Genomic DNA, 25,755 nt, shown 5'->3' on the forward strand with positions numbered 1-25,755 from the left:
CTGCCTTTCCAGACTTCTTATATATTATTCTGCTTTATGCATTCTAAATTCCAGCTACAATGACCTTTTTGCTGTTCCTCATTCACAGCCTCTCCATCTTCTGTCTCTACGTCTTTGCACAGACTGTCCCCATGCTCCATTCTTCCTGTTCACCTTTGATTGAAGGGAAAAGCAACAAGTGTTGGAGGAGAGGTGGAAAAACTGGGACACTAATTCACTGTTGGTGGAAGTGTGAAATGATCCAACCACTTTGGAGAGCAATCTGGAATTATGCCCAAAGAGTTATTAAACTGCCTATACCTTGACCCAGCAAAGCCACTACTTGGTCTATTTCCAAAGATGATTAGGAAAAAAGGAAAAAGAGCTATATTTTCTAAAATATTTATAGCAACTTTCTTTGCAGTGGCAAATAACTGGAAATTTTGGGGATGCTGAAATTGTGGTATATGACGGTGATGGAATACTCTGTGCTATAAGAAATGGTGAACTTGATGATTTTAGAAAAACATGGATAGGCTTGCGGGAAATAATGAAGAATGAAATGAGCAGAAGCAAGAGAAATATGTACTTTGTATACTGTAACAGAAATACCATTTTAAGAACTTCTTTGAGCAACTAAATCATTTGACTACTATGAATACCCAAATTAACTACAAAGAACCTATGAAGGAAGTTGCTTTCTGCTTTCAGAGAAAGAAATAATAAAAAGAAGTATGTTTAGACTGATTTTACACATATTTTTACATACTTTACATATTTGTGCCTAAAGGTAGCCATCTCTAGGGTGGGGAGGGAAGGAAAAAAAGAAAAAAACCCAAAGTTACAAGATAACTTTATTATAGATTTAAAAGGGATAACAAGTTGTACATAATAGCTTGGCAGTTTCATGTGCAACCTTTTTTTTTGTATTCTACTATGTTATGGAAATGCTTGTTTCATTTCTTAAGTTCAGAATAAAAAATGAAATTTAAAAAATTAAAAAAGTTGAACTATATAAAAAAAGAACTCCTAACTTCTTTCCAAGCTCAGATCGAATGCCATCTTCTGTGTGTAGTCTTTCTTGATTTCCCAGCTGCTACTACCTTCTCTCCATCCCTATTACTTTGTATATATTTAATATATTTCCTTTATACATTTTTATAAGCATGTATCATCTATCCCCACAGAATGTAAGCTCCCTGAGGGCAGGGACTGTCTCTTTTTTTTGTCTTGTACTGTGCGTGGCACACAGAAGGCACTTAATAAACGCTTGTTGGTTGATTGATTGTTACTAATTCTACACTTTAAATTCTTGGCTCCTAATACATCAAAGAACATTTTATTAACGTTGCAACCAGGGGGCCCCGAGACCTGTACATGTTACTAGAATCATAGCTCTAGAGCTAGATAGATTTCAGAAGCCACCTCATCCAATCCCTTCATTTCAGTTGTGGAAACTGAAGCCCAGGTGGGTTAAGTGACTTGCCTAAGGCCACAAGAGACAGTAAGCTTTATAGGGAATATTTCTATGTAGCTCCCTGTCCCTAGTGGCAGTTAGGTGGTACAATGGATAGAGTGCTGGGCATGGAGTCAGGAAGACCTGCGTTCAAATCCAGCCTCTGACACTTATTATGGCTGTGACTCTATACACGTCTTTTAACTTCTATATGCCTCAGTTTCCTCAACTGTAAACTGCGGATAATAATAGGACCTTCCTCACAGGGTTGTTGTGAGGAACAAGTGAGATAATATTTGTAAAGTACCTAGCACAGTGCCCAGCACATAGTAGGTGCTCAGTAAATGCTTGTTTCCTTTCTTTCAGAGCCAGCACTCTTTTCGCACTATACTAAGCCTAATCAGTACCTACTCGGGCCACACAAGGGCTCATCCCCATCTGCAACGTATACCATGGAACAGCAGAGGGCATTCCAGTGTAACTTCTTAATTCGCTCTCACTTTCAGAGCTAGCTGCTTCTTTCTCCTTAGTTTTCCCCCTCTGTGAGAGAGAATAAGTCATTGAGAAATGTGTAGATGACCAAATCATTGTCTTGACTCAGGTCATTACTAGGAAAACTCCTTCCTTTTGAAATCATGGGCCACCCAGCCATTCACCTGGAAGCCAAGGGTTTCCCTGGCAATCTTGACCTCTACACTGTCCACATCTTGCTTTGAAAATAGTTATCAAATCATTACTACCACTGCTGCTGGAATAGGCATGGCAGTTGACTGACTGATGTCTCTGCTCACATTCCCATCCCTCTCCCTTCCCTGGCCACCACTTTAGAGGTATTCTAATAAAGGCAACTAGGTGGCACCATAATGCAGAGTTTGGGGCCTGGAGTCAGGAGGACCTCCAAATCCACCCTCAGACACTGGCTAGTGTGTGACTCTGGGCAAGTCATGTAATCCTGTTTGCCTCAGTTTCTTCATCTGTAAAACGAGCTGGAGATGGAAAGAGTAAACCACTCCAGTATCTTTGCCAAGAAAACTCCAAATGGGGGGTGGGTGGGTCACAAAGAGTTGGACATGATTGAAAAAAAAATGACCGAATAACAACTGGAATGTAAGTTCACCAAGGATGGTAATTGTGTCTATTTTATATATGTGTCTCCAGTGCCTAGCACTGTCTTGCACATAGTAGGTAATTAATGCTTTCTTATTCATCCATTCATATTCATTTATCACTAGCTATGTAATTCACTGATTTACTTCTACTCAAAGATACATAGGTCAGTGTGGGCATCCCATTCAGGCTGTGCCATTTTTCTTAGACAAGGCAGCAACCTCTCTTAGCTTTTCCCATCATTGTTCAGCTTGTCTGTCCCGCAGGGAGTTGTAAGGCTTCTTAACACCAGGGCACCAGGAATGGTATACGTTTCATTCTCTGAGAAATTCTGCCCTTGGAGCTCTACTTTCCCTCAAACCATCAACATAGATGTCCTGACATATATTCCAAGGTCATGTGGAATGACCCCAAACTCCAAGTCCACCCTACTATTGCTATTTAGGTTGGATTTGTCATGCTCAGTCAGCCAACTAGCATTTATTAAGTGCCTACTATGTGCCAGGCATTGTGCTAAGACCTGGGGATACAAAAATAGGCAAAAAACAAAACAAAACCCACCACAAAACAGTCCCTGCCCTCGAGGAGCTCAAAGTCTAATGTGGGAAACAATATGAAAACAAAACACAAGCTATGTAAAAACAAGATATAATAAGGATAAATTGGAGACAGTGTCCGAGGTAAGGCATTAAGATTAAAGAGAACTGAGAAGGGCTTCTTGTAGAAGATGGGACTTTTAAAAAAAATTGTTATGGTTTTAATGACTGTCATGGCCAAACTATATCTCACAAAGTTATATAGAAGCACATGATTAACTGCACTTACTAAAACAAGATATTAATTTTACATTTCTACTCATCAATTATGCAAAGATTTGTGCTGAAATTTGACTAGTAAATTTCACTCTTCTCCCATGTCAACTAGTTCTTCTTGCAAGTGAGTCTGAAGTTATTGCATTTTTAATAAATGGGTTCAAAATGCACTGAAGCTCTTTGGAAGACTTTTAATTGGCATAGAAAAGTTTGTTTCCAAGTTTAAGTATGCTGAAATAAATTTTTACAGGGTGATATGCTTACATCATCTTCGGCAACAAAGACTTTGTTTTTAATTGTCTTGCTAATTTTATAGTGTCATACTATTATATTAGCTAATATCTGTTCTGAACACAGTAAGTGCTTATTAATAAATGCTTTTTCATCCCCAATATTTAAGTGGTCAAAGGATATCAACAAACATTTCTCAAAATAAGAATTATGAACTATTAACAACCATACAAAAGAATACTCTGGATCACTAGTAATCAGAGAAATGCAAATCAAAACAATCTTGAAGATTTACCTCGCATCTAGCAAATTGGCAAAAATGACAAAGAGGGGAATCTTTTGGGAACCAGACTGGAGGAGTGAGTGGTAGACAGGCATCCTAGTGCATTCTTGGTGGAGCTATGAAACAGTACAACCATTTTGGAAAGCAATTTGGAATTATCCAAATAAAGTGGCTAAAATATCCATACTTTTTGACCCACAGATTCCACTATAAGGCCTATACCCAAAGGAAATATATGGATAAGAAGCATACACACACACACACACACACACACACACACACACACACACACACATTTATAGCAGTACTTCCATTTGGTAATAAAAATTTGGAATGCCCACCAGATAGCTGAAAAAAATTGAGGTACAAGAATGTAAAGGAATATTACTGTGCCATAAGAAATTGTAAACATTATGAATGAGAGGCAGAAAGGAGACAGAAAAATGAACTGATACATTGTAAAGTAAGTAGAGCCAAGAAAGCAATATAAATAATGGCTACAATAACAGAAATGGAAAAAAACAAGCACCACAAAATAACTGAAAGTAAACATTATAAAATTAAGAAAGAACATGCATGGCCCCAAAGAAGAGATATGAGAAGATTCCTTTGAAGAGGCAGAAGTGTTCCACAAGTGTGGAACATTAAATAAATTTTCAGACTTTTTTGATGTAATTGGTTTTGCTGATTTTTCTTTTAAAAAATATATTCTTTATAATGTGGGTTGGGACGGAGGGAAATTTAGATGATGTGAAAAATATCTCAGTAAAATGTTATCTTCAAAAATGCTTTTTTACTCATTTATCTTAAGGTATACTATATACTTAGAAGTTTATTATTAATTTAGAGGATGTAAATCCAAATCTCATATAAGAAGATGGGACTTTTGTTCAAACATGAAGAGAGGTGAGGGGAGAGAGAGTTCCAGGCAGGAGGATCAGCCAGTGAAAATGCCTGGAGGGAGATGGAGTGTCATGGAGGCTAGAGTCACTGACTGGAACAGAGTATGTGGAGGGGTGTAAGGTGTGAACACACTAGAAAGGTATGAATATTAGGGAGTCACTACAATTTGTTGAATGGGGTGATGGGGTTTGATCTTGTCAGACCTGAGTTTTACCAAGATCTCTTGACAGCTGAGTGGAACATGGATTACTTCAGGCAAGGAGAGTAATCGGCAGGCTATTGCAATAGTCCAGGCATGGTAAGGGCCAGCACCAGAAGCATACTACCTTCTTGTCTCTTAGCTCTGTGCAGAGATCACAGAGGACTCACAATAACCCATAAACACATAACACAAACCTCATTCCTCCCCAGTCAACTCCTAAAGCTTTATGCTCTTGGAAACACAGCTGCGGAATGATTCGGATCGCCTAAGGCTGCCTGTCTACTATGTCCTTAGCATTTCTTAAGGTCTGCCTGCCCTAGCACTGTTACCCTTCTAAGCAAGCCTAAGCAGTAAGGTTTGGGAGGAGGGGATGGTGTAAACATCTGATAAAGGGACTTCCCAGTTGTGGCTATGTAGCAGCTGTGCCTGCTGGCCAATTAACAACCTGTGAATTCGTTATTCAAGCTGTCAGGAGCAACTCAGAGACATCAATAATGGAAATCTTGAGTTATTTCTGGATTAGATGATTGATTTGCTGTATCCAAATGACATTTTGATGGGTTCCAGACTTGCTGCGAAGGGAGTAATGAGGATAATGATGATGGTGATGATGATGATAGCATGATTGATATCACACCTTCCTTCCAAAGTCTTTAATCTCATATATCTTCCAATGCACCCTCTAAGGCAGGGAAGGGTAGCTAGGTTGGGTTTTTTTTTTAAATATACTACAGGAAACCCTTTGTTCCACTCAGAAAATAAAAGAATGTCCAGAAACACAAGAACAATGTAGAAATCTCACAAAGAACTCATACTATTCCATCCACAAGCAATGCAATCCATTTCCCTCTCCAGGAAGTTCCTAGCACATAGAAGGAGAACTGGCCCTTAAGTTGGAAAAGCTGAGTTCAAATCCAGCTTCAAATGTTCTGTGTGACCTTGGAGCAAGCCATTTACTTTCTCTGGGCCTCAGTTTCCTCATTTGTAGAATAAGGAGATTGGACTAGATGACTTCTGAAGATCTTTCTAGATCTTGAACTACAATATGATGCTATGACACTTTGAACTCTTAGCACCTCCTTATGGTTTGGACTCCTCTAGGAAGGGAATTGGACTTGGTAGACATCAAAGCAAGTGGGTGGGGAAACCAAAGTTTTCATTTTCCTTTTTTTTTCTGTGAAAGATGTTTAATCTCATTAATTAGAGTAAGAAATAGGAATAGTGTTTCATTTAATAATCCTTCACTAAGGTCTTACTCAGTTGCCTTTTCTTGGAAACCCAGGGTTCTCAAAGGCTATGCCCAAAGAGCCCAGGCATTGTCAGGTCCTCTTAAACTGGACAGGCTTGAAGTATGGGCCTGGTGATGATCTGTATGTGTGTGGCCAAGGGCCCAGGCCGGCTAGGTTTGGAGGAGCATAACAATCACCAGGATGTCCATTGGGCAATGAGATTTTAACACCAGCAATATTGGAAAACCATTTACTAAGTCACAGAGGGGCTGTGATCTATATTTTGGTGGTGGGGTCCCCTAACTGATAAAAATCATGGATCCATAAAGTGTGGGCATATATGAATTATAATAACAGCATATATTTATATATAGTTGGACAGTTCCAAAGTATTTTCACTTACATTATCTCATTTGATTCTCAAAACTCTCTAAGGTAAGTAGTACTAAGATATGATTTTTTTTTCTTCATGATGTATAGGGAAAATCAGGATTAGAGATTAAATGATTTGTCCTAGGTCACAAAAGCAGAGGGTTGGAGAACTCCCCAGGTCTGAAGTTCTTTGCACTATATCTTACTGTCTTGAATAGGTGCTGCTGTTCTCTAGAATACAAACAGAACTGAGGAGGTGTGAGTTAACCTTTCCCCAACTCCCAGCCCCAATACATTCCCATAGGCCAGCCAGGATTGTTGTGAACAAGGAAACTGGGGTGCAGACAGGTAGTTTGGGGTTAACTTTGCCCCAGGTGGATTGACCTGGGACTCAGCTGTGGGCCCTTTGGGTGAGAGGAATATAAAAGGGACTTTTAGGACTTTGGCAGAGAGCTTCAGTGACCCAAGGGAACCTCCCAAGACCAAAGCTTTTTAAGCAACTGGCTGAATGCTGTTAATCTCCCTGCTGGTGATGATAAATTATTTTATTTTCCTGAGCTGCTTTTTAACCGCTCTGGGTACTGTTTCCCCCCCCACGTTACCTGACCCACTGGGTTTCCTTTTTCTAATTTCTGACATTTCTTAAACAATAAATTGAATTAATTAACAAGTATTTCTGAAGCACCTGCTATGTGCCAGGCACTGTGATAGGCTCTGAGGACACAAAGACAAAATAGAAACAGTCCTTGCCCTCAAGTAGCTGACATCCTATTGGGGGAGACAACGTATACAAACATAAACATATACAAAAATAAGGAAACACAAGATAATTTAATTGAGGAGGCACTCATAATTGGGGGTGTTAGGAAAGGCTTCACGCAGAAGGTAATGCTTGACCTAAGCTTTGAAGGAAACTACAGATTGTAGGATTCTAAAGGTGCTGGTGAAGGGGAGTCCATGGTAGGCACTGGGGACAGCCTGTGCAATGTCAGGGAAAAGGAAGATAGAATGTCTCATATGAAGAGTAAAAGGAAGGTCAGTTTGGCTGGATTGTAGAGTGCATGAATGAATGCAACGTACCATAATACAGCTGCAAAGGTATGTTGGGGCCAAGTTTCAAAGAGCTTTAAAAGTCAAAGTGGGGAGTTGGTATTTGGCCATAGAAGCAAAAGGGACTCAATAGTGAATAGGAGAGTCAGAATGGTCAGATATGTTCACTAGGAAAATCATACCGGCAGTTTTGTGGAGAATGGATTGGCAAGACTAACTAAGAGGTTCTTTCAATAGTGCAGATAAGAGGCAATGAGGGCCAGGACTAGGGGAGTGACTGGGTAAATAAAGGGTGTGAGACTCTGTTTTGCCAACCATGTTAAGGGTTTTCTTCTTTCTCCATTTTCTTTCCTCATTCTTCTCTTGTTGGTTATGACCTTTGCTTCTTGCTATATGGACTTAATGGATTTTTACAGTTTTTTCTTCAACATCATTTCCTCATGTCTTTTCCAGAAGCAGCGATAGCCTTGAAGCCAAGGTGTAAGTAAAGGTCCTGCCTCTGGCCCACACTGGCAGTGTGACCCTGGGTAAGTAACTCAATCTCTCAGCATTCTAGAGTGCAAATTCTCTACTACTACAAGTGCAGGGAAGGTGCCATACTGGATTGGCAGATGGAGTGTCCTTGGTGTTCCTTATACCACTGAAGTCACAAGTTCAGTCCCTATAGGATTTTGGGTCTTTCTATGTTTTTATTGAGGACATAAACCTGTTTGCAACACAAATAAGGGAGAATAAATCTACTTACCCCAACTTAGAGGGCAAGAGAGAAAATGAACTTTTCCCTAAAGGATGCCTGCTTGGGTTGGTGTTCATTTGTACCCCTTATTCTTGACAGGATGAAATTAACTTGAACTGATTCGCAAGCTGCAAAGACACCTGATTATCCACAAACAGCCTCAAGACCTTGAGGAGCAGAGGGTATCTCAGGCACATAGTTGACAAGGATCCATTTGCATCTCATTCTAACAGGAAGATTCTCCTATTGTCAGAAGTTATTATGTGGGCACTGGAGGAATGGTTTTATTGCTTATATAATGCACCTTCATGATATACCTAGTGCTACTTGAAGGAAATGGATATCAGAGGCAGTAATTCAGGGGACATCTATGGTCATGTCAAAATGATTTTTCCCCCCTGTTCCACTATAGCATTTTATGAGTGTGTATAATTTTTAAATGCCTGAAGAGTGAATCATAACTTCAAAAGTGATTCGAAGATTCTTATCCTAGTTGCTATACAGGTATTTCTAATCTGTGTCAGGATGGGCAGGCATGGATGGGTTGGGATTTGCATTGTTGGAGGAAATATCTACATGAATGGGATCACAGAACCCATGTAGTACACTAGCATATATCCCTTAAAGAAGGAGAATGTAAGGAATGTAAGCCCCTCCCTTGCCCCTATTTTTGATATCTCTTAATGACTTTGAGAATGAATCTCTGATTCATGACACTTTCCATCACAAATGAAAACTCAACACCATTTGCAGCACAACGGACACTTTATTCCATAATAATTGGTTTACATCGAAGACTGGAATTGCAAGAGACTAAAATCAGTGCAGAATTTCTCTGGTCTAAAGGACTAGGGCATTTATGATTTTGGCACACAAAAAGAGGCTAACAATATACTGGCTGGAAGGATGTGATCAGCAGGAGAGACTGACCACATCTAGAGTCATATTGCAATTCTATCTGCAAGCTGTACAACAATGTAATACTAAGTGGTGAATAATTATAAAGATTTACATGCAACTCTATATAAGTTACATTATTCATCTACTATATATTTTTTCCCATAAGGTGAAGAGATGGCCTTAATAGTCTGTTCACAGTAGATAAAAAAGAGCAAAATAACTCATAATAGATCTGTGTTTGTTGGTTTCTGTAGTTACCTGCCACAACTGAAAAAACCCTGAAGAAATAAAGAAATTTCTTCGTATTCCACTTATTTGATTTGATTTTGCTGGTTAAGTAATTCTGTCTGAAATTTCTATTTGAATAAAACACTGACTTGATTGTGTCAAAGGGAGTTTTTGGTACAGTTTGTCTGTCCTTACAAATTCATCATCAACCAGTGTGGGGGATGTTATGTGGCTGGTATCAAAGAAATATTATATGTTCTGTGGATATTTTAAATATCCACAACAGGCAGGTCACACAGAGCATCAGAAAAGGGAAATGTAATGTGTGATGCAGAGGTTTATTTAAGAATTCAGGATGAGGCTCTGGGGAAGAGGTGCCCCAATTTTAAGTCATTCCTTGAGATAGAGGGAGAGGAGAAAAAAGGAGAAGAGAGGAAGAACAAAATGAAATTCTAGGGAATAGATGGTTCAGAGGAGAGAATTCTATTCACCTTGCAATTGACTAAAAAGAGACAGGGGTACAAGGTCATCAAATTGTGATACTGGATGGAGGTAATAGAAATTATTCTTACTAAATTAAGCTTACTTATTAAGTTTCCTTCCTTTCTTTTCTTTCTTTCTTTCTTTCTTTCTTTCTTTCTTTCTTTCTTTCTTTCTTTTTTCTTTCTTTCTTTCTTTCTTTCTTCTTCTTTCTTTCTTCTTTCTTTCTTCTTTCTTCTTTCTTTCTTTCTTCTTTCTTCTTCTTCTTTCTTTCTTTCTTCTTTTTCTTTCTTTCTTTCTTTCTTTCTCCCTTTCTTTCTTAAATAGAACTCTTAAAGTCAGTCCTTCTTTTGTCTCTGGCCAGATTTGACATGAAGGGGTTAACCATTTCCATTGGGTTCAAGTTCCTTCTTGCCTCCCTCAATATATGGTCAATATTCTCTCCCTTGTTGGTATGGTACTTCTCTATTTTGATTTGAATTTGGGATTATTCACCTCTGACAACTTGAAATGTAACAATGACCAGCAAATGTTTCATTTACAGGATGTACATGATCAATGTCTGCATATGATAAGAATTAAAAAGTTGAGCAATGAGGATTTGGAGAAGATAAGTAGGCCCAAGTGGAGGATGACATGTCTTTGTTTTCTTAGTGGTTTTTCAAGGTCGAGTTCTTCCTGCTGTCTGCTAAAAGGGCCATTGAATAGTCTAGCTAAAATATTTGTAGGTGGTTCCATATGGGTGAGGGAGACAAGGATGAATAAGGGTGCAGTTATGTCTTTTTCGCTGATTGAGTAAAAACATGTAGGTTAGCAAGGAAGAAATAGCTGAACAGAATAAGAATGTAACGAGTGTTTTCTGAATTTTCCTTATCCCAAATCCACAGGAAAGGTGGAGATGGCTAGGAAGTTAATAACATGTTGAAATCAGCCACCATTCCATGGACAATACCATTTCCCTCATCTGTGTAGGGGCAGACTCTTTCAAGTTGAAGAAAAAAGACAGTGGCTTCTTACTTCACTGTAGTATTTTCCTTTGTGCTGTGTGACTCAGTCTGAAATTGTGCAATCTGAGAGTTATAGGAGAAATGGTATTTTATTGAATTCCATTGTAAATATTCATGGAAGTTTGGAAAACAAAATTGTCTATTATGTGAAGCTGGTCTCAAGTCCAAGTTAGCCATGTAGGGACTGCTCAATCACTTCTTTTGTCAAGGATATGATGCTCCATTCTCTTTGAGTTATGTCACTGGTATGCACATTCATTTTTGGATGTTATTCTTTTTTTGGGGGGAAATAGCACGCTTCATTTTTTCTAACAGACTCTTGGAAGAGACAAGGAGGACAGAAATAGGAATCTAATAAATAAGGAAAAGAAAACCTTTTTTTTTTAAATTTTAAAAAATATGCCCCCAAATGATCTGGATTCCCATATGAGAAAGAATCGCTTAGCATGTCAAATTGGATCCCTGTGGCAGATTTATGGGAGGATATAGACAAGAGTCACAGGAATGGGCAGAAATGAATGGGTTGAGACTTTTATCCTGGGGAAGGGACTACCCACCTCAGTGAGATCACATATTCACTGGAGTGTTGGGGAGCCCCGCAAGGGGGCAAGAGCATGGAAATGTAAATACCCTCACAAAGAATTTGTAAGATTCAAAGTTAGTATGGTATCTCCAAGACATCTCTTTTTGGTTCCCCTCGTCTCTACTCAGCATGTTAATGCTTAGACTTGCCATAGTCACTTGACTTTTCATGCAGGGAATCTGAGTTATCATCAGAAGACTAGGTTGCAGCTTGTGTAGGTGTGGACCTCTAACTCTTCTGGAATTTGAATCTCTGGGGCCAGCCCTGTCTTGGTGCACCTCTGCATAGTAATGCTTTCCCAAGCTGCCACCCAGATTTTGGTTGTAATTCTGCTCAGGAGCCCATTTGCCCATTCCTTAAGGCAGAAGTTGTAATAGTGAGGCAGATTGTATTGAGGCCAGAGTGGAATTGCATGGCGGTGTGTTGGCTAAAGCTTTACTACCCAGAGGCCCAAGATGAGTCAATGTCAAAGTGGCCATGAGAGGAGAGGGGAAAACATGAAGACAAAAGTGAAAAAAACCCCCAACAACAACAAAAAACAAGAGAGAAGACCTCAGTTTCCTCATCTGTAAAATGAGGGCATTGGACAATGGCCTCTGAGGTTCCTTCCAGCTCTAGATCTAGTGTAGTCAATAATCACTAAACATTAAAGTGCCTACTATGTGTCAGGTGCTGTACTAAGTGCTAGGGGAACAAAAAAAGGCAAAAGTTATTGGAGGGCAAAATCAAAAAATGAGAGAGACAGAGAGAGACAGAAAGAAAGAGACAGAGAGAGAGAAGAGAGAGAGAAGAGAGAGAGAGAGAGAGAGAGAGAGAGAGAGAGAGAGAGAGAGAGAGAAAGGGGAAGGGAAGGGAAGGGAGAGGAGAAGAGAGACACAGAGAGAGAAAGAGAGAGACAGAGAGAGAAAGAGAGAGAGAAAGGGGAGGGGAAGGGAAGGGAGAGGAGAAGAGAGAGAGACAGAGAGAGAGAGAGAGAAGAAAGAGGAAAAAATTCTGTAGGAATCCTACTATATGTAGATGATATATAGAAAAGAGAGATTATCTGATCAAGACATTCTTCTGAATATACTGGCATCTCAAAGGATTTTCTCTAAGTCATTAAGATGAGTGCTTCCATTGCTCCAATCAAGTTTTAATAGTTTGTTAAGACTTATATTTCTTATTCAGCTATCAAATCCGCAGCTTAAGTACCACCTAGGGTGGAGAGAGAAGCAAATGACAAAACAGAATGGAAATGAGAATTAACTTTTGTAAACACAGATTAGTAGCATCGTGGCACAGTAGATTGTCAATCAAAACAAGACTGGGTACAGAGTCGTCGGTCTTGCGTGTATATTATTGCCAGTGACAAGGAGGCAAGCCTGTGGACTCACACATCTACCTTTTTGTTAATCAAAATTGAACTACAGGTGAGTAGTCCATCCACCTTTTCCAGCTCTGTGTTGGTGACAGGTATCAGCATGTGATCCTTCAGTTTTTCAAACACCTATCATGGGAATAAATGGAAAGATTTAGAAAGAGAATCACATATTTTGGGGAATACCTTTTAACCCTTATTTTATCTTGAATCAAAAGATTATCAGTGCAATAAAACATGCAAGCATTTAAATCAGTGTATATGAATAATCCTGCCATTCACTTCACACCAAGGTATGGGTGAAACACACATGCACACACACACACACACACACACACACACACACACATACACCCCTTACTCACAGAACTGATACAGTGGTTTGCCACTTGCTGTTTTGAGGTAGCTAGGGGGTGTAGTAGATATCCCTATATTCTTTTTCAAGCCAAGAATGTGTTATAATTCAATTCAGTGTTGGTTAAGTACATACTAGGTGTAAGGCATGGTGCTAGACGTATACAGATAGAAAAATGCTAGTTTTTGAGTCAGAGAACCTGAATTTGACTCTTGGGTCACTGCTGACCACATTGTGTGACCTTGGGCTTATTTCCTCATCTATAAGATTGGACTAGATGACCCCTGGGGTCCCTTACGTCTCTCAATGTCTCATCCTATGATCCTTGCCTTGAAGGTGCTTGCTCACCTTTTATTGGGGGAGATGTGATAAGAGAATGGCTATGTTTAACACAAAACAGGGAATAATGGGGTCGGAGAAGATATCAAAGTGTCACAGAACAATATTCCTAACCTTTTTTTGAGTCCTGGATCCTTTTGGCATTCCAGTGAAGCTTATGGATCCCTTTGTTTTTACATGCATAAAATAAAATATTTAGGCTAACGAAGAGAGCCAATTATATTGAAAGTTGTCAAAATACGCTTTTTTAAAAAATCACAGACCTCAGGTTAAGAACCCCTTTGCTAGGGCAAATTTTGAAGAGTAAAATAATACTTTTAGCTGAAAGAGACTGGGTCTATATGGAAAAGGTGATGTCTAAGCAGAACCTTGAAGGAAGACAGGATTGTGAATGGAGAGATGAGAAGGGAGTCCATTCATAAAATGATCACCTTTTCAGGAAGTCATTTTGAGAAAGCAAATCACTTTACTATCATTCAATTCAACATTTATCAAGTATCTACTATTTGTAAGGTACCGTGGTAGGTATGGGTGTAAGGAGACAAACACAAAATGGTCCCTGCCAATAAAGGGAGAGGAGAGGAGGGGGGGTGACATACATCTTGTGCACATGTAATATAACCTATCCATGTGGGAATTAATGTAAAGTAATTTTAAGAGGCAGATAGTGCTAGTAACTGGCAGAAAGGCTTGTACTCTGCTTTGAAGAAAGTTAGAGTTCCAGGAGATTTCAGACATGGAGGACCAGTTAGGCAAAGGTAGAGATGGGAAATGGCTGTCTTGTCCAAAGAACAGCAAATAGGCCAGTTTGCCTAGAATGGTAGAAAGTAGACTTTGATGAGAAAGTAGAGGGTGTGAGAGGGAGTTATTTGAATCAAGAGTCTCTTGAACTAGTCTTGTTTTCCTAGAAGGCCCCAGCTTTCATCTGGTCATGGTTCAACCAGCTATTGCTCCAACAGTTTTTGCTCTTGGTTGAATTCAATATTTCTCCAAGTTTTCTTTCTCGATTATTTCCTTCTAGTCAATCACCTCAAGTCTAATCCCCCTCCCCCCACCATGCTTTCCCTAACCATGTGAGTTTCCCCAAGGCTCAGTTCTTAGGTTTCTCAGTTCTTATCTCTCTACATTCCTTGTCAGAGAACTGATTGGATCTCCAGTTCGATTAGTGCCTCTCTGAATATGACTCAAATCTCTACACCACCTTTGATCTCTTACCCAAGCTCCAGTCTCATATCTCCATCAGCCTCCTGGACATTTCCACTGGGGATGCCCTGCCATCATTTCAAACTCAAGATGTGTGTCCTAGAAAAAGGCTTTGAGGGGAATGACTGAAGAGGGAATTGCATGAGTTTATTAGAGAGTCGTATTTGGATTGGATATCTCATCCTGGGCCATCATGGCTTCTCAACGGCTATTGTAGGGTGTGCTTATAGGCTCTGGCAAACTGTAACACACATAGCATCCTGGACTCTATGGATCCTGGAATTTATTTTCCAAGGACCAGCCTAGCCAAGGGTGAATAGAAGTTCATTGCCAAGAGGCTGGTCACTAAATGATCCGGGTATGGGGGCTGGCCTGTGTCAGAAGTGTAGCTCCACGGTTATTAGAAATAACTACCTTTTCCTCACCATTCCATTAGAGGTGACTTAAGTGAACATGTGAGTCCCTATTTTGGAGTGAATTTTAATCTGTTTAGAGAGAAGTAACTTTATTTTGATATTTCTCTACCTATATTGCTAGAAAATAAAACATCATTTACATCAGGAGTATCTTTTTTTTTTATGCCCTGGACCCCTCTGGCAGTCTGGGGAAGTCTATGGACCTCTTCTCAGATTAACGTTTTTTCTCTTTTTGTTTTGTTTTTTTGGTGAGGCAATCGAGGTTAATTGACTTGGCTAGGGTCACACAGCTAGTAAGTGTCAAATCTGAGGCCAGATTTGAACTCAAGTCCTCCTGACTCCAGGGCTGGTGCTCTATCCACTGGGCCACCTAGCTCCCCCCAGAATAATGCTTTTAAATGCATAAAATAAAACACAGAGGATGACAAAGGAAGCCAACTAGTTAAAAATCCCTGATTTAGATGATGGATTTCCATCCGTTAGTTTTAAAAGGGCAGCTGAGCATTATCTGACACTAAGATGAACAAGGTATCAAACCGGAAATTTATAACTACACTGGTGGAAATATCATGAAAGTGCAAGCATTAAAAAAAAATTAATCTTACAAAATGTAATAGCATTTTGCAAAAACAAAATCAATCCACCCACCCTACCTCCAATGAGACAAAACACCAGGGAGCACTGCTCTCTGGAGTGGCTGCTGCCACTGCCATTGTTTTCAAAAAAGTATATTTTTGGGGGGCAGTTAGGTGGCACAGTGGATAGAGCACCGGCCCTGGAGGCAGGAGGACCTGAGTTCAAATATGGCCTCAGACACTTGACACTTACTAGCTGTGTGACTCTGGGCAAGTCACTTAACCCCAATTGCCTCACTAAAAAAAAAAATAAATAAAATAAAAATACATTTTTGGGTGATAGCAAGCAAAAGAATTTTGAAACAGGAATACTGCATATGGTTATAATTCTATAATAGGGAATAGGGAGTGACTGCAAATCTAGAGACCTAGCCAATTTCTTGGGTGAACAGCAGCAGGAGAAGCCACTGTAAGATCTTGGACAGAACAAGTTAAAAGGCTGGTGAAGATTACGGAAAATTTAGAGTTAGTAACCAGAGAGAAGAATAAACTTCTGCTACCAGCTGTGTTCCTTCTGGCTTGCCCAGGCCTCACTCATTTTAGCAATTGCAAATATTTACCTGCCCAATCCCCTAACCTTTAGTTTTTGCTACTAAGAAAAGGCAGGGGTGGTTGGGATATGGGTGGAAACTACTTTAGGGCTCCAGTAGAGTGTAGGTGTCTTGAGAGCAAGCACTTTCTTCCTTCTATAATTGTATTGCCAGGGCCTAGCATAGCACCCGGGACATAGCAGGCTCTTAATAAATGCTTACTGATTAACTGAATAGTGTGAATTAGTCTAAGAATGACATAGTATGAGGAAATATTTGAATATATTCCTGTAACTTAAGATGTCAAGAAACAAAATTCAGTGGTTGCTTTAGAATTTTATACTGTATTATTCTTCCTATTCTCTTTGGTGGAAATATTTTATTTGATTTTCTGGGAGCATATAAGGATACTTCTTGCACAAAGCCTTCAGGCATGTGAACAGTTTGACAGTTAAAAGGATTATGAGTCAGAAAGCCAGATATGCAGTGATTCCTGCTTAACAGGATTAACCAGAAATTACAAAAGCCGGGAAAAAAAACCCATGCCTTGAAGTCAAGTGAAAATTCTTGGATTGGGAAGGGAATTCCAGTGCTGCCCTTGGGAAAATTCCTGAGAGTACAGATCTAGAGACCCCTTAGACACAGAGGGACTTTTCAGCTAGCTATGGTGCATAAATGAGACAGCCAGGAGCTTTCATTCCTTCATCCTTCTGATGGAGTACTGCTTTTTTGCCACTTGGAAAATGTAGCTTCTGGTTATGTGAAATGCTGTCTGTGACCACACTGTCTCCTTAGGACACTCACGCTGCTTGGAAGTCTGAGCCCAACTGGCCGTGTTGTTGTTCTTCACGTGAGATACTCCATCTTTTATCTCCTCACTTTTGCACTGCCCAATGTACTCCCTCCTCAGAATCCTTTGTTTCCTTCACAACTCTGCTCAGTGCCATACGTGAGGCCTTTTCTAATGCTCCCCCATTAGCTGTTAATGCCCCCCAAATTTACCTTGTGGTTTTTTTTTTTAATATGCTCATCTATGTTCATGTTGTATCTTTTTATGGACTGTAACCATCTTGAAGGCAGGGAGTGTTTCACTATCGTCTTTGTATGCTCAGCACTTAGCATAGTGTCTGACATATACCAGATGCTTAGTAAATGCTTACTCAAGTTAGTGTCTTTATCTGTACCTTCTATCCCATTCCATCTCAATCCCATCCTATCCCATCCCATCCCATCCCATTTCAATCCCCTCCCCTCCCATCCCATCCCATCCCATCTCAATCCCATTCCATCCCATCCCCATCCCATCTCAATCCCATTTCATCCCATCTCATCCCATCTCAATGCCATTCCATCCCATGCCATCCTATCCCATCTCATCCCATCTCAATCCCATCCCATCCCATATATCCCATCTCAATCCCATCCCAACCTATCCCATCCCATCCCATTTCAATCCCCTCCCATCCCATCCCATCTCATCCCATCTCAATCCCATCCCATCCCCAAGATTTATTTTCATTACCCAGCTACATTAATCATTTCCATCTCCATACAACTTAAATCTTTCTCCCTACAGCTTACAAATACACTTGGTATTCCTCCTACTGCCAAAACAAAATTTTGGTTGAACTTCATTCTCTTCCAAACAATTTCCTTTGCTTTCTCATGCCCATTCACTGCAAAACTTTTGGAAACAGTAGATTATACAGCCTCTAACTCCTCACCATTCTACTCCACAGCTGCTTGTAATCTGTCTTTCCTCCTATTGAAACAATTTTTCCCAAGGTCACAAATGAGCTTGTTGCCAAAATCCAATGGTTTCTGTTTTGGCCTCATTCACTCTGACTTGTGTTTGATACTTCAGGTACTCTCTCCTGCTTGATGCTCTTTTTTCCTTTAGTTTTTCTAGCATTGCATTCTAGATTTTCTCCTGAAGGCTCCCTACCTTCCTCTTATTCCTTGTGTAACCTTCCAACCAAGCCTGGGATGGTTTTTCGTGCTGTTTTGTATGTGGAGGAAGATGTGACTCCTGATTAGCAGAGGGAATGTTGATACCTTTGTAAGGGACTTACTGTGTTGGCATGAGACATTCTTCAGAGAGACACAGAAGGGAGCCCTATAGGTGAGGAGATTGAGAAAGACTTTGAATAGCAGATGGCAGTGCGCCAAGCTGCAGACATGTACATCCATCATGTTCCTAAACCGTAGGGCCTATGATTCTAGAGACTGCTGAGAGAGGACCTCCTTGGGTGAGGTCATTCTCCCTCTCCTGGTTTAGGCAGAGGTCTTATCTTCCTGTCAAATGAAGAGCTCATTTACACTTGTGTCTCCTTTGGCATATTCTAATGTGTAGAACTGCTCCAATTTCTGTTTGCTTTTTTGCTTGGAAAATGGGATCATTATTTGTGTTAGTCTTTTGTGTAACTAGCTTTTGGTGAAGAGGGCCTAAGCTGGCAAGTGTGAGCTAAGGGCTACCCTCCCCCTTAAGAGTGATCAGGGGAGTGACTTTTGTTCTGGACCTATTGCATGCCTAGGACAGAGATATTTGAGGGGTGGTAGGTTGATCTATAATTGTAGCCCAATACTCCTCTTGGAGACTACAGGAGAGATTGCTCAGCCTCAGCTGTCCTGGACCCTGTTAGGCCCTCCCTCCAGCTAGGGTGCTGGTGATGACAGCATAGCCCTTGTCTCTCCTCCTTTCTGCAGAGTGAGACCTCAAATCATATCTCCTCATACTACTCTTGCAGCATCTAAATATTCAGACAACTTACAACACATGCTTTTACATTGGGGGTAGACATATGTTATGCTTAAAAATGGGTGTTTCCCAGGCTTTGTTCCAGGGCTTCTTAAACTTTATCCACTCATGACCCCTTCAGCACTTCTTAAACAATGGGTCTCAACCCCTTGCAACCCACAGTCTAAGAAGTGCTTAACTAGACTCCCTTTATTCTCTCAACTTTCCCATTATTATCTGATCTACTCCCATAGCTTCGATGATTAATTGACTCACATAGCTATACTTCTATCCCAAACTTCTCCCAAGAGCTCCAGTCTTGTATTTCCAATTGCCTATTAGATAATTCCAGGGATTTCTCACCATCACTTCCACTTAGCAAGTCTAAAATCAGATCTATCCTTCCCACCCCCATCTAACCTACCTAGCCTCTCAACTTCTCCATTTCTGTTGATGCTACCACCAACCTCCTCCTCTCCCAGTCTGCCGTGATCTACACAAAGACCTTCTATGGATCTCTATCACCTGATGTATAAACTATGATTCTGGAATTCATTACCCTAACTTATTCACCCAGCCTTATGTCTTACTCTTCTCCATGGCATCCCAGCCAAAGCAGACTTGTGTGACCCTAATTTCTGTCTTGTCCTTTCCCACATACCGGTCTTTGTTCCTGATGTAGCCTACTCTCAGCTCTACCCTTTGTCTCTATCTTTTGAAATCCATCTCTCTTTTCAAGGCCCTATTGAGATGTGATCATCTCAGCTTCCTTCTTATTCCATGCCACCCAAATGCAAGTGATCTTTCTCTCTCTAGTTAAATGCAATTTTAAAAAAAGATATTGTTAATCTAGAGAGTGTCCAGAGGAGGACAACCAAGATAGTGAAGGACTCTGAGTCCATATCATATGAAAACTGGTTGAAGTAACTGGACATCTTTAGCTTAGAGAAGAGAAAATTTGGGGAGAGAGAGGAAATGACATGATAGTTGTCTTTAAGCTTCCAAGGCACTGGACTTGTTATGTTGGGCTCTAGAGTGCAGAGCCTGGAGAAAAGTTGCAAAGGGGTTAATTTAAGCTTGATGTTAGGAAAGCCTTCTTCACAACAAAAGCTGTCTGAGAGTGGAATGGCATGCCTTGAGAGAGGATGGGTTCCTCTTCTGGGCAGGTTTTCCTGCAGAGGCTGTATCACCATGGTGATTCCTTTGGACCAGATGACTGTTGAGATCCCTTCTCAAATCCAGTGATTCTTGGAAAGTTCCCATAGTAGCTTTCCTGGTTCTCTCTCTTCTCACATCCCATTCAACCTTATAACTCCCTTATTTATATTTATGTCCTACTCCCAGTATTAGAGATAAGCATCTTGAATTCACAGATAGTCCCTTTCCATCTTCGTATTCCCAATCCCTGATGGAGTGCCTTGGAATTAAATACACGTTTGTGGAATTGAATTGAAGTGACCACAAGAAGACATCTGGAGTTTTTGGAAAGATTTGCCATAAAACAACAAAGTTCTTTAAAAAGACCCATTTTAAAATGAATGCCTACATTTTGGAAGTACATTTATGTAACAGAGACAGAGAGCACACTGAGAATCATATTCAGAGATTCATAGAATGCTAGAGCTGAATTTATTCCTCTTATTATGGAACATGCTAGGATTTAGAAGTGGGAGAAACCTGAGAGATCACATTGCTCAGTTTCCTCACTTTGCATGGATGAAACAAGCAAAGAGAAATGAACTGTGATGAGGAAGAGCAGTGTGGTGTAAGGGGGCCTGGACTTGGAAGAGGGAAGTCAGGAGACATCTTGGTTTCAGCTTCTTTCTCTATAAAATGTTCACACAGGTGGCATCTACCTCACGGGGCCACTGTGACGTTCAAGTGAGGTAACGTATGTAAATCGACCCCTAGACAAATGTTATGCCTGTAATTTGCCTATTATTTGTCACTCAGATAGTAAGTGACGGATGCAGGATTAAAATTCAGTCTGATTTCAAATCTAGAGTGCTTCTTATTACAACCACAGTTACCCCCCCCCCCGCCCCAGCCAGAAGCTTCTTTGAAAAGCCTTGAACACAACCAGTGACTTAGTCAATCAGGATTTATTTAGTAAGTGCCTATTATGACTTTGAAATACCCTGTATCTACACATGTACACATGCACACATGCATGCTTCACACATACTACACATACATATACATATATATATACATATATATATATACATATATATATATATATATATATATATATATATATATATATATATATATATATATATATATATATATATATATACGCTACACAAACATTTCATCAGTGCAGGGAATTCCTACCATGACACAACTCAATAACTTTTTTGCTATTTATAATCTATTATATATTATATAACAATATACTCTTTATAATCTATTATATAATAATATAATCTATTTAAAATAGAACTACTTAGGCTACTGAGGTTATATAGCTAATATGTGCCTGAGTCAGGACTTGAACTCAGACCTTCCTGATCTCATGGCATGCTGCCTCTATACAGTATATCTTTTGTATGAGTATATACGTTTATCAAAAATTTTAGAAAACCTGGCATTTTGAAAAGAAATATTTGCTAGGCTTATTTAGAAAGTTTAACGAAAGAGAACTCTTGTCATTTAGCGACTGGTCTTCGACATGAAAATCCCCCAGCCAGGGCAGTGGGGCTTCTCCAGGCTTCTGCTCCCATTTACCTTGGCACTCTCCGGGTACTCTTCCGGGGCTCGGTGCAACAAGACGTGCCCTTTGTTGGGGATGTTTAAATACACACAGTTCGCGGCCACGTCGTCAGGCACGGTCAGTTTGTCGTAGCGGTGGTCGCTCATCTGCTGCATGAACTATAAAAAGAAATGAAGAGGTCTCTTTTGGAATGGCTGCTGAAAGCTCCTAGGAAGGGCGCTTCTCAGCCCCAAATGAAGTTCCGGGGGGAGGCCCAGGAACATTTGTCTATTTGGAAGGGTCCTTTCGGACCATTGTTTCCCCACTGGAGATGTAGTGCGGTCCAAAAAAACACTTCAATTCTCTGCTCACACTTCTGCAGCCCTAGCAGTTCTCAAAGGAGGAAGTGTGGCAGTGGGAAGGACACCAGCTCTATAATCAGAGACCCTGGACTCAATCTTGCCTCTGATGCTTCCTGTCTGTGTGACCTTGGACAAATCACTTAATCTCCCTGGGCCTCAGTTTACTCATCTGTAAAATGAACTGATTAGATTAATGGGTCTCCGAGGTTCCCTCCCAGCTCTCAATCTATATTCCCATGACCTGCTTCACATTTTCCTGTCTCGCCGTCCATAGACAGAAGCAGAAAAGTTCAGATTATATTGCATTGTATGTCAACAGAAGGAGTAATCAGAGCTTTTTTTTTTTTAATGTCAATAGATTTTGTGAAGTAAGGACTCTGATTGCAGTGGATAGAGCACTGGGCCTGGAGTCAGGAAGACCTGAATTAAATATGACCTCAGACACTGAATAGCTGTGTGATCCTGGGCAAGTCATGTAACCCTGTTTGCCTCAGTTTCCTCATCTGTAAAAATGAGCTGGAGAAGGAAATGGCAAACCACTGCCAAGAAAACCCCAAATGGGGTCACGAAGGGTTGGACACAACTGAAATGACTGAACAACAATAATTTTTTTAAAATGCCATTTATTTCATTGGACAGGTAATAGGAATACTATTCTTTTCCTTTGGGATTATAGTTTTATTACTTGACCCCGATTGCCTCCAAAAAGAAATTCTTAAAAAAAAAAAAGAAAAGAAAAGATCACAGTTTTAGAGCTAGAAGGGACATTAGAAAGTCATCTTGTCCAACTCTCTTACTTTTTGGAAGAGGAAACTGAGGCCCAGTAGGGATGGATTGCTTACTTACATTACATAGCTGGTAGTGGCAGAATCAGGATTTGGACCCAAGTCCCTGGATGGAAAGTTTAGCGCTCTTCTTTTGGACCTTGTTATCTATCTCTCAATGTGAGAGTGCTGAGGACCAGATGAAGGTTTGACTCCCTACCCCAGACCCATCAGAGCCACTGGGAATGTTGAGGTCTTGCCTCTCCTACCTTTCCCTTCCCTGGTATAGATCAGGAATCACTCTCCCCTTCCCTCCCCATGCCTTTGGGACCAATTTTACTCCCTCTACACTCAGCATCACCTGAGGCAGAGGCCTCCTTGCCCGGTGCCGGTTATAGCTCTGACTCAATATCCCCAGGACATTCCCGTAGCTTCCTCATATCTGTACCTCTGATCTATTTTCTCTGCCTGGAACGCCTCCCCACGCCTCTCTGCCTATCTAAATTCTAGCCATTGTTTAATGGCTCATATCTCCAGTCCTCTGTAGAACTGATCTGCCCTCTGAATGAGTCTGGTACTTCTTCCTTTGTACTATTTAATTAGCATTTATCATTGCTTCATGTTGCCAGTTATTTGTTTCAAACATATGTCCTTTTATTAGTTATCTTTTCATAGGAGAAAGTTTATTGAAAGTAGTTAGTGAGCTGACCTTATACTATGTGACCCCAGTGCCCCAAAGACTCTCTCAAACTATAAACTTGGGAAAAGTTGCTCATTTGCAATCACCAATAGAGGGAGTTTTCTCATAAAAGTTCCCTACTTAAAAAAAAAATCATAGGTCCAGGACTCCCCCTGCCAAAAAAAAAAAATCCTTGGATTTGGCATCACTAAGGTAGGGTGGAATTGACTTGGCTCTGCAGTTGAATTTTCCTATTTCTTTAAGGGATTTCAATAAGTATTCAACCAGCATTTATTAAGCACCTAACATGTGTCTACAACTGTACTAGGTGATAGGGGCAAAGAGAACACACAGGCTCAGTCCTCAAAGAGCCATCTGTCTGCTGAAAGCTTGTGTCTGCAGGTTCACATTAGTACCACTTGTGGTGGAAGTCACGTCATGGTTTAGAAATGGGAAACAATTAATCAGTCATACTGAATGTTGACAAGAACTCAGTGAGTATACAGTATTTACCTTCTTTTGTTTTCTCTTGACCTTTTATTTTCCACTAATTTCAGAACAATTTTGGGAACAAGTATGCAGAAGAATTTTTTTTTGCTATGTGTGAACTTTTCCTAGATTGACCTTTATGATAAAATTTTGTTTATAGGAAAATTCAAAGAAAATTTTCATGTGAAGGCATTTTTTCCTACATATGTTATCACACAATGTCTGTGCTCCAAGAGACGTTAAATCCCTAACTGAAAAATGGCAGTCTCATCTAAAATTTCCCAAACAAAACAATTTTTTTAAAACAAATACTATATACAATTTAAAGCTCTATAAGAAATGTAGGTAATCAGAGAAACACTATAAAGAGAGATATTTAAGAGAAAGAATATGTTTAGACATGAGTAGGGCCATGCTGTCTTCTACCCTGCTCTGACTACAACCTGAGTAAACCAAAGCCTGACTTAAGCCATGTCCATTAAAAGAGGATAAAATCTGTTTCTAAGCCGTTCATTCTGCCATAAAGAGCTTACTTACTATTCTCTCTTTAGTATTCTTTAGCTTTTAGCTTTGCTGCTAAAGTTAACTTCCCCGAAGGCAGCACATCTCAAATTCTTTTTCTCAGGACTCCTTTATACCCCTAAAAAAATCACTGAGGATCTACTAAGGAGCTCTTGTTTATGTGGGTTACTTCCACCATATCTGAAATTAAAACATTTTAGTATTAATATGAAAATAGTTTTGACCTTGTAGACCTTCTGAAAGGGTCTCAGGCATACCCAGGGGTCCCCAGACCACACTGAGGCCTGCCACTCTAGGGGCTCAGACCTGATGGACAGTCTTGAGTTCCTAACTTCCAATGAGAATAGGACCATTTTCTTCTAGCAGGGGTCTTTGTGGCTTCTTGACCTCTGCTCCATCTTCAAACATCCTTACTCTAAAGTATCCTTGAGTTAATCAATTCAAAATATATTTATTAAGCAAATTTATTAAGTGTGCAAGGCACTGTGCTAGTACCTCAGAAAACAAAGAGGAAAACTGAAAGTTTTTGTCCTTAAGGGGCTTACAATCTAATGAAAATGGGCAGTAGAAGGGATTTGCCACACATAAGAAGGAGTATGATACAAAGTAGAATATGATAGGAGCAAAGGAGAAATCAAAGCAAAGTGCTCTTAGAAAATTTAAGGAAGCAAAATCACTTTTACCTGGGGATAAAACTATGATTTGGGAATCATAAACCCTGATCAAATCAACTCTGTCCTTGTTCGTGGATGGAACATGTCAACATATTGCTTTAAAGCCACGCTCTGAATCCCTATAATTCTCTGGACAAAAGTGGTGGTGGAGACTGGGAAAGGCTCGGTGGGAGAGGGGACATTTGAACTAATCTTTGAAAGAAAAGGTGGATTTCAACAGGGAAAGAGGAGAAGGGAGTACATTTTAGGCACAGGAGCAGTTGAGAAGCTTGTGCAAAATGCATGGAAGTTGGAAGATGAAGGAGAAGAATTGAGGAAGCACAGGATCATAGAAATGGAAGAGTTCTTAGAGGCTACTTATTTCAACTCTCTCATTTTACAGATAAAGAAACTTAGATCCAGGGAAGTAAACTGACTTGTCCAAGGTTGCACAGCTCTAA

General features: G+C 40.1%; 1 protein-coding gene across 1 annotated transcript in view; it reads right to left on the minus strand.

The window, feature by feature from the left end:
• Nucleotides 1-12,662: 12,662 nt before the first annotated feature.
• Nucleotides 12,663-25,755, minus strand: part of DDAH1 (dimethylarginine dimethylaminohydrolase 1) — a 207,765-nt gene continuing 194,672 nt past the window's right edge. The window contains exons 5-6 of the mRNA XM_020988738.2: nucleotides 21,861-22,004; nucleotides 12,663-13,044 (exon numbers count right to left, since the gene is read on the minus strand). Of these exons, the coding sequence (XP_020844397.1) occupies nucleotides 12,928-13,044; nucleotides 21,861-22,004 (261 nt within the window). The 3' untranslated portion in view covers nucleotides 12,663-12,927. The remainder of the gene's footprint in view (nucleotides 13,045-21,860; nucleotides 22,005-25,755) is intronic.

This window comes from Phascolarctos cinereus, unplaced genomic scaffold (genome assembly GCF_003287225.1).
Source record: "Phascolarctos cinereus isolate Bilbo 61053 unplaced genomic scaffold, phaCin_HiC Scaffold_5;HRSCAF=322, whole genome shotgun sequence".
Taxonomy (NCBI): domain Eukaryota; kingdom Metazoa; phylum Chordata; class Mammalia; order Diprotodontia; family Phascolarctidae; genus Phascolarctos; species Phascolarctos cinereus.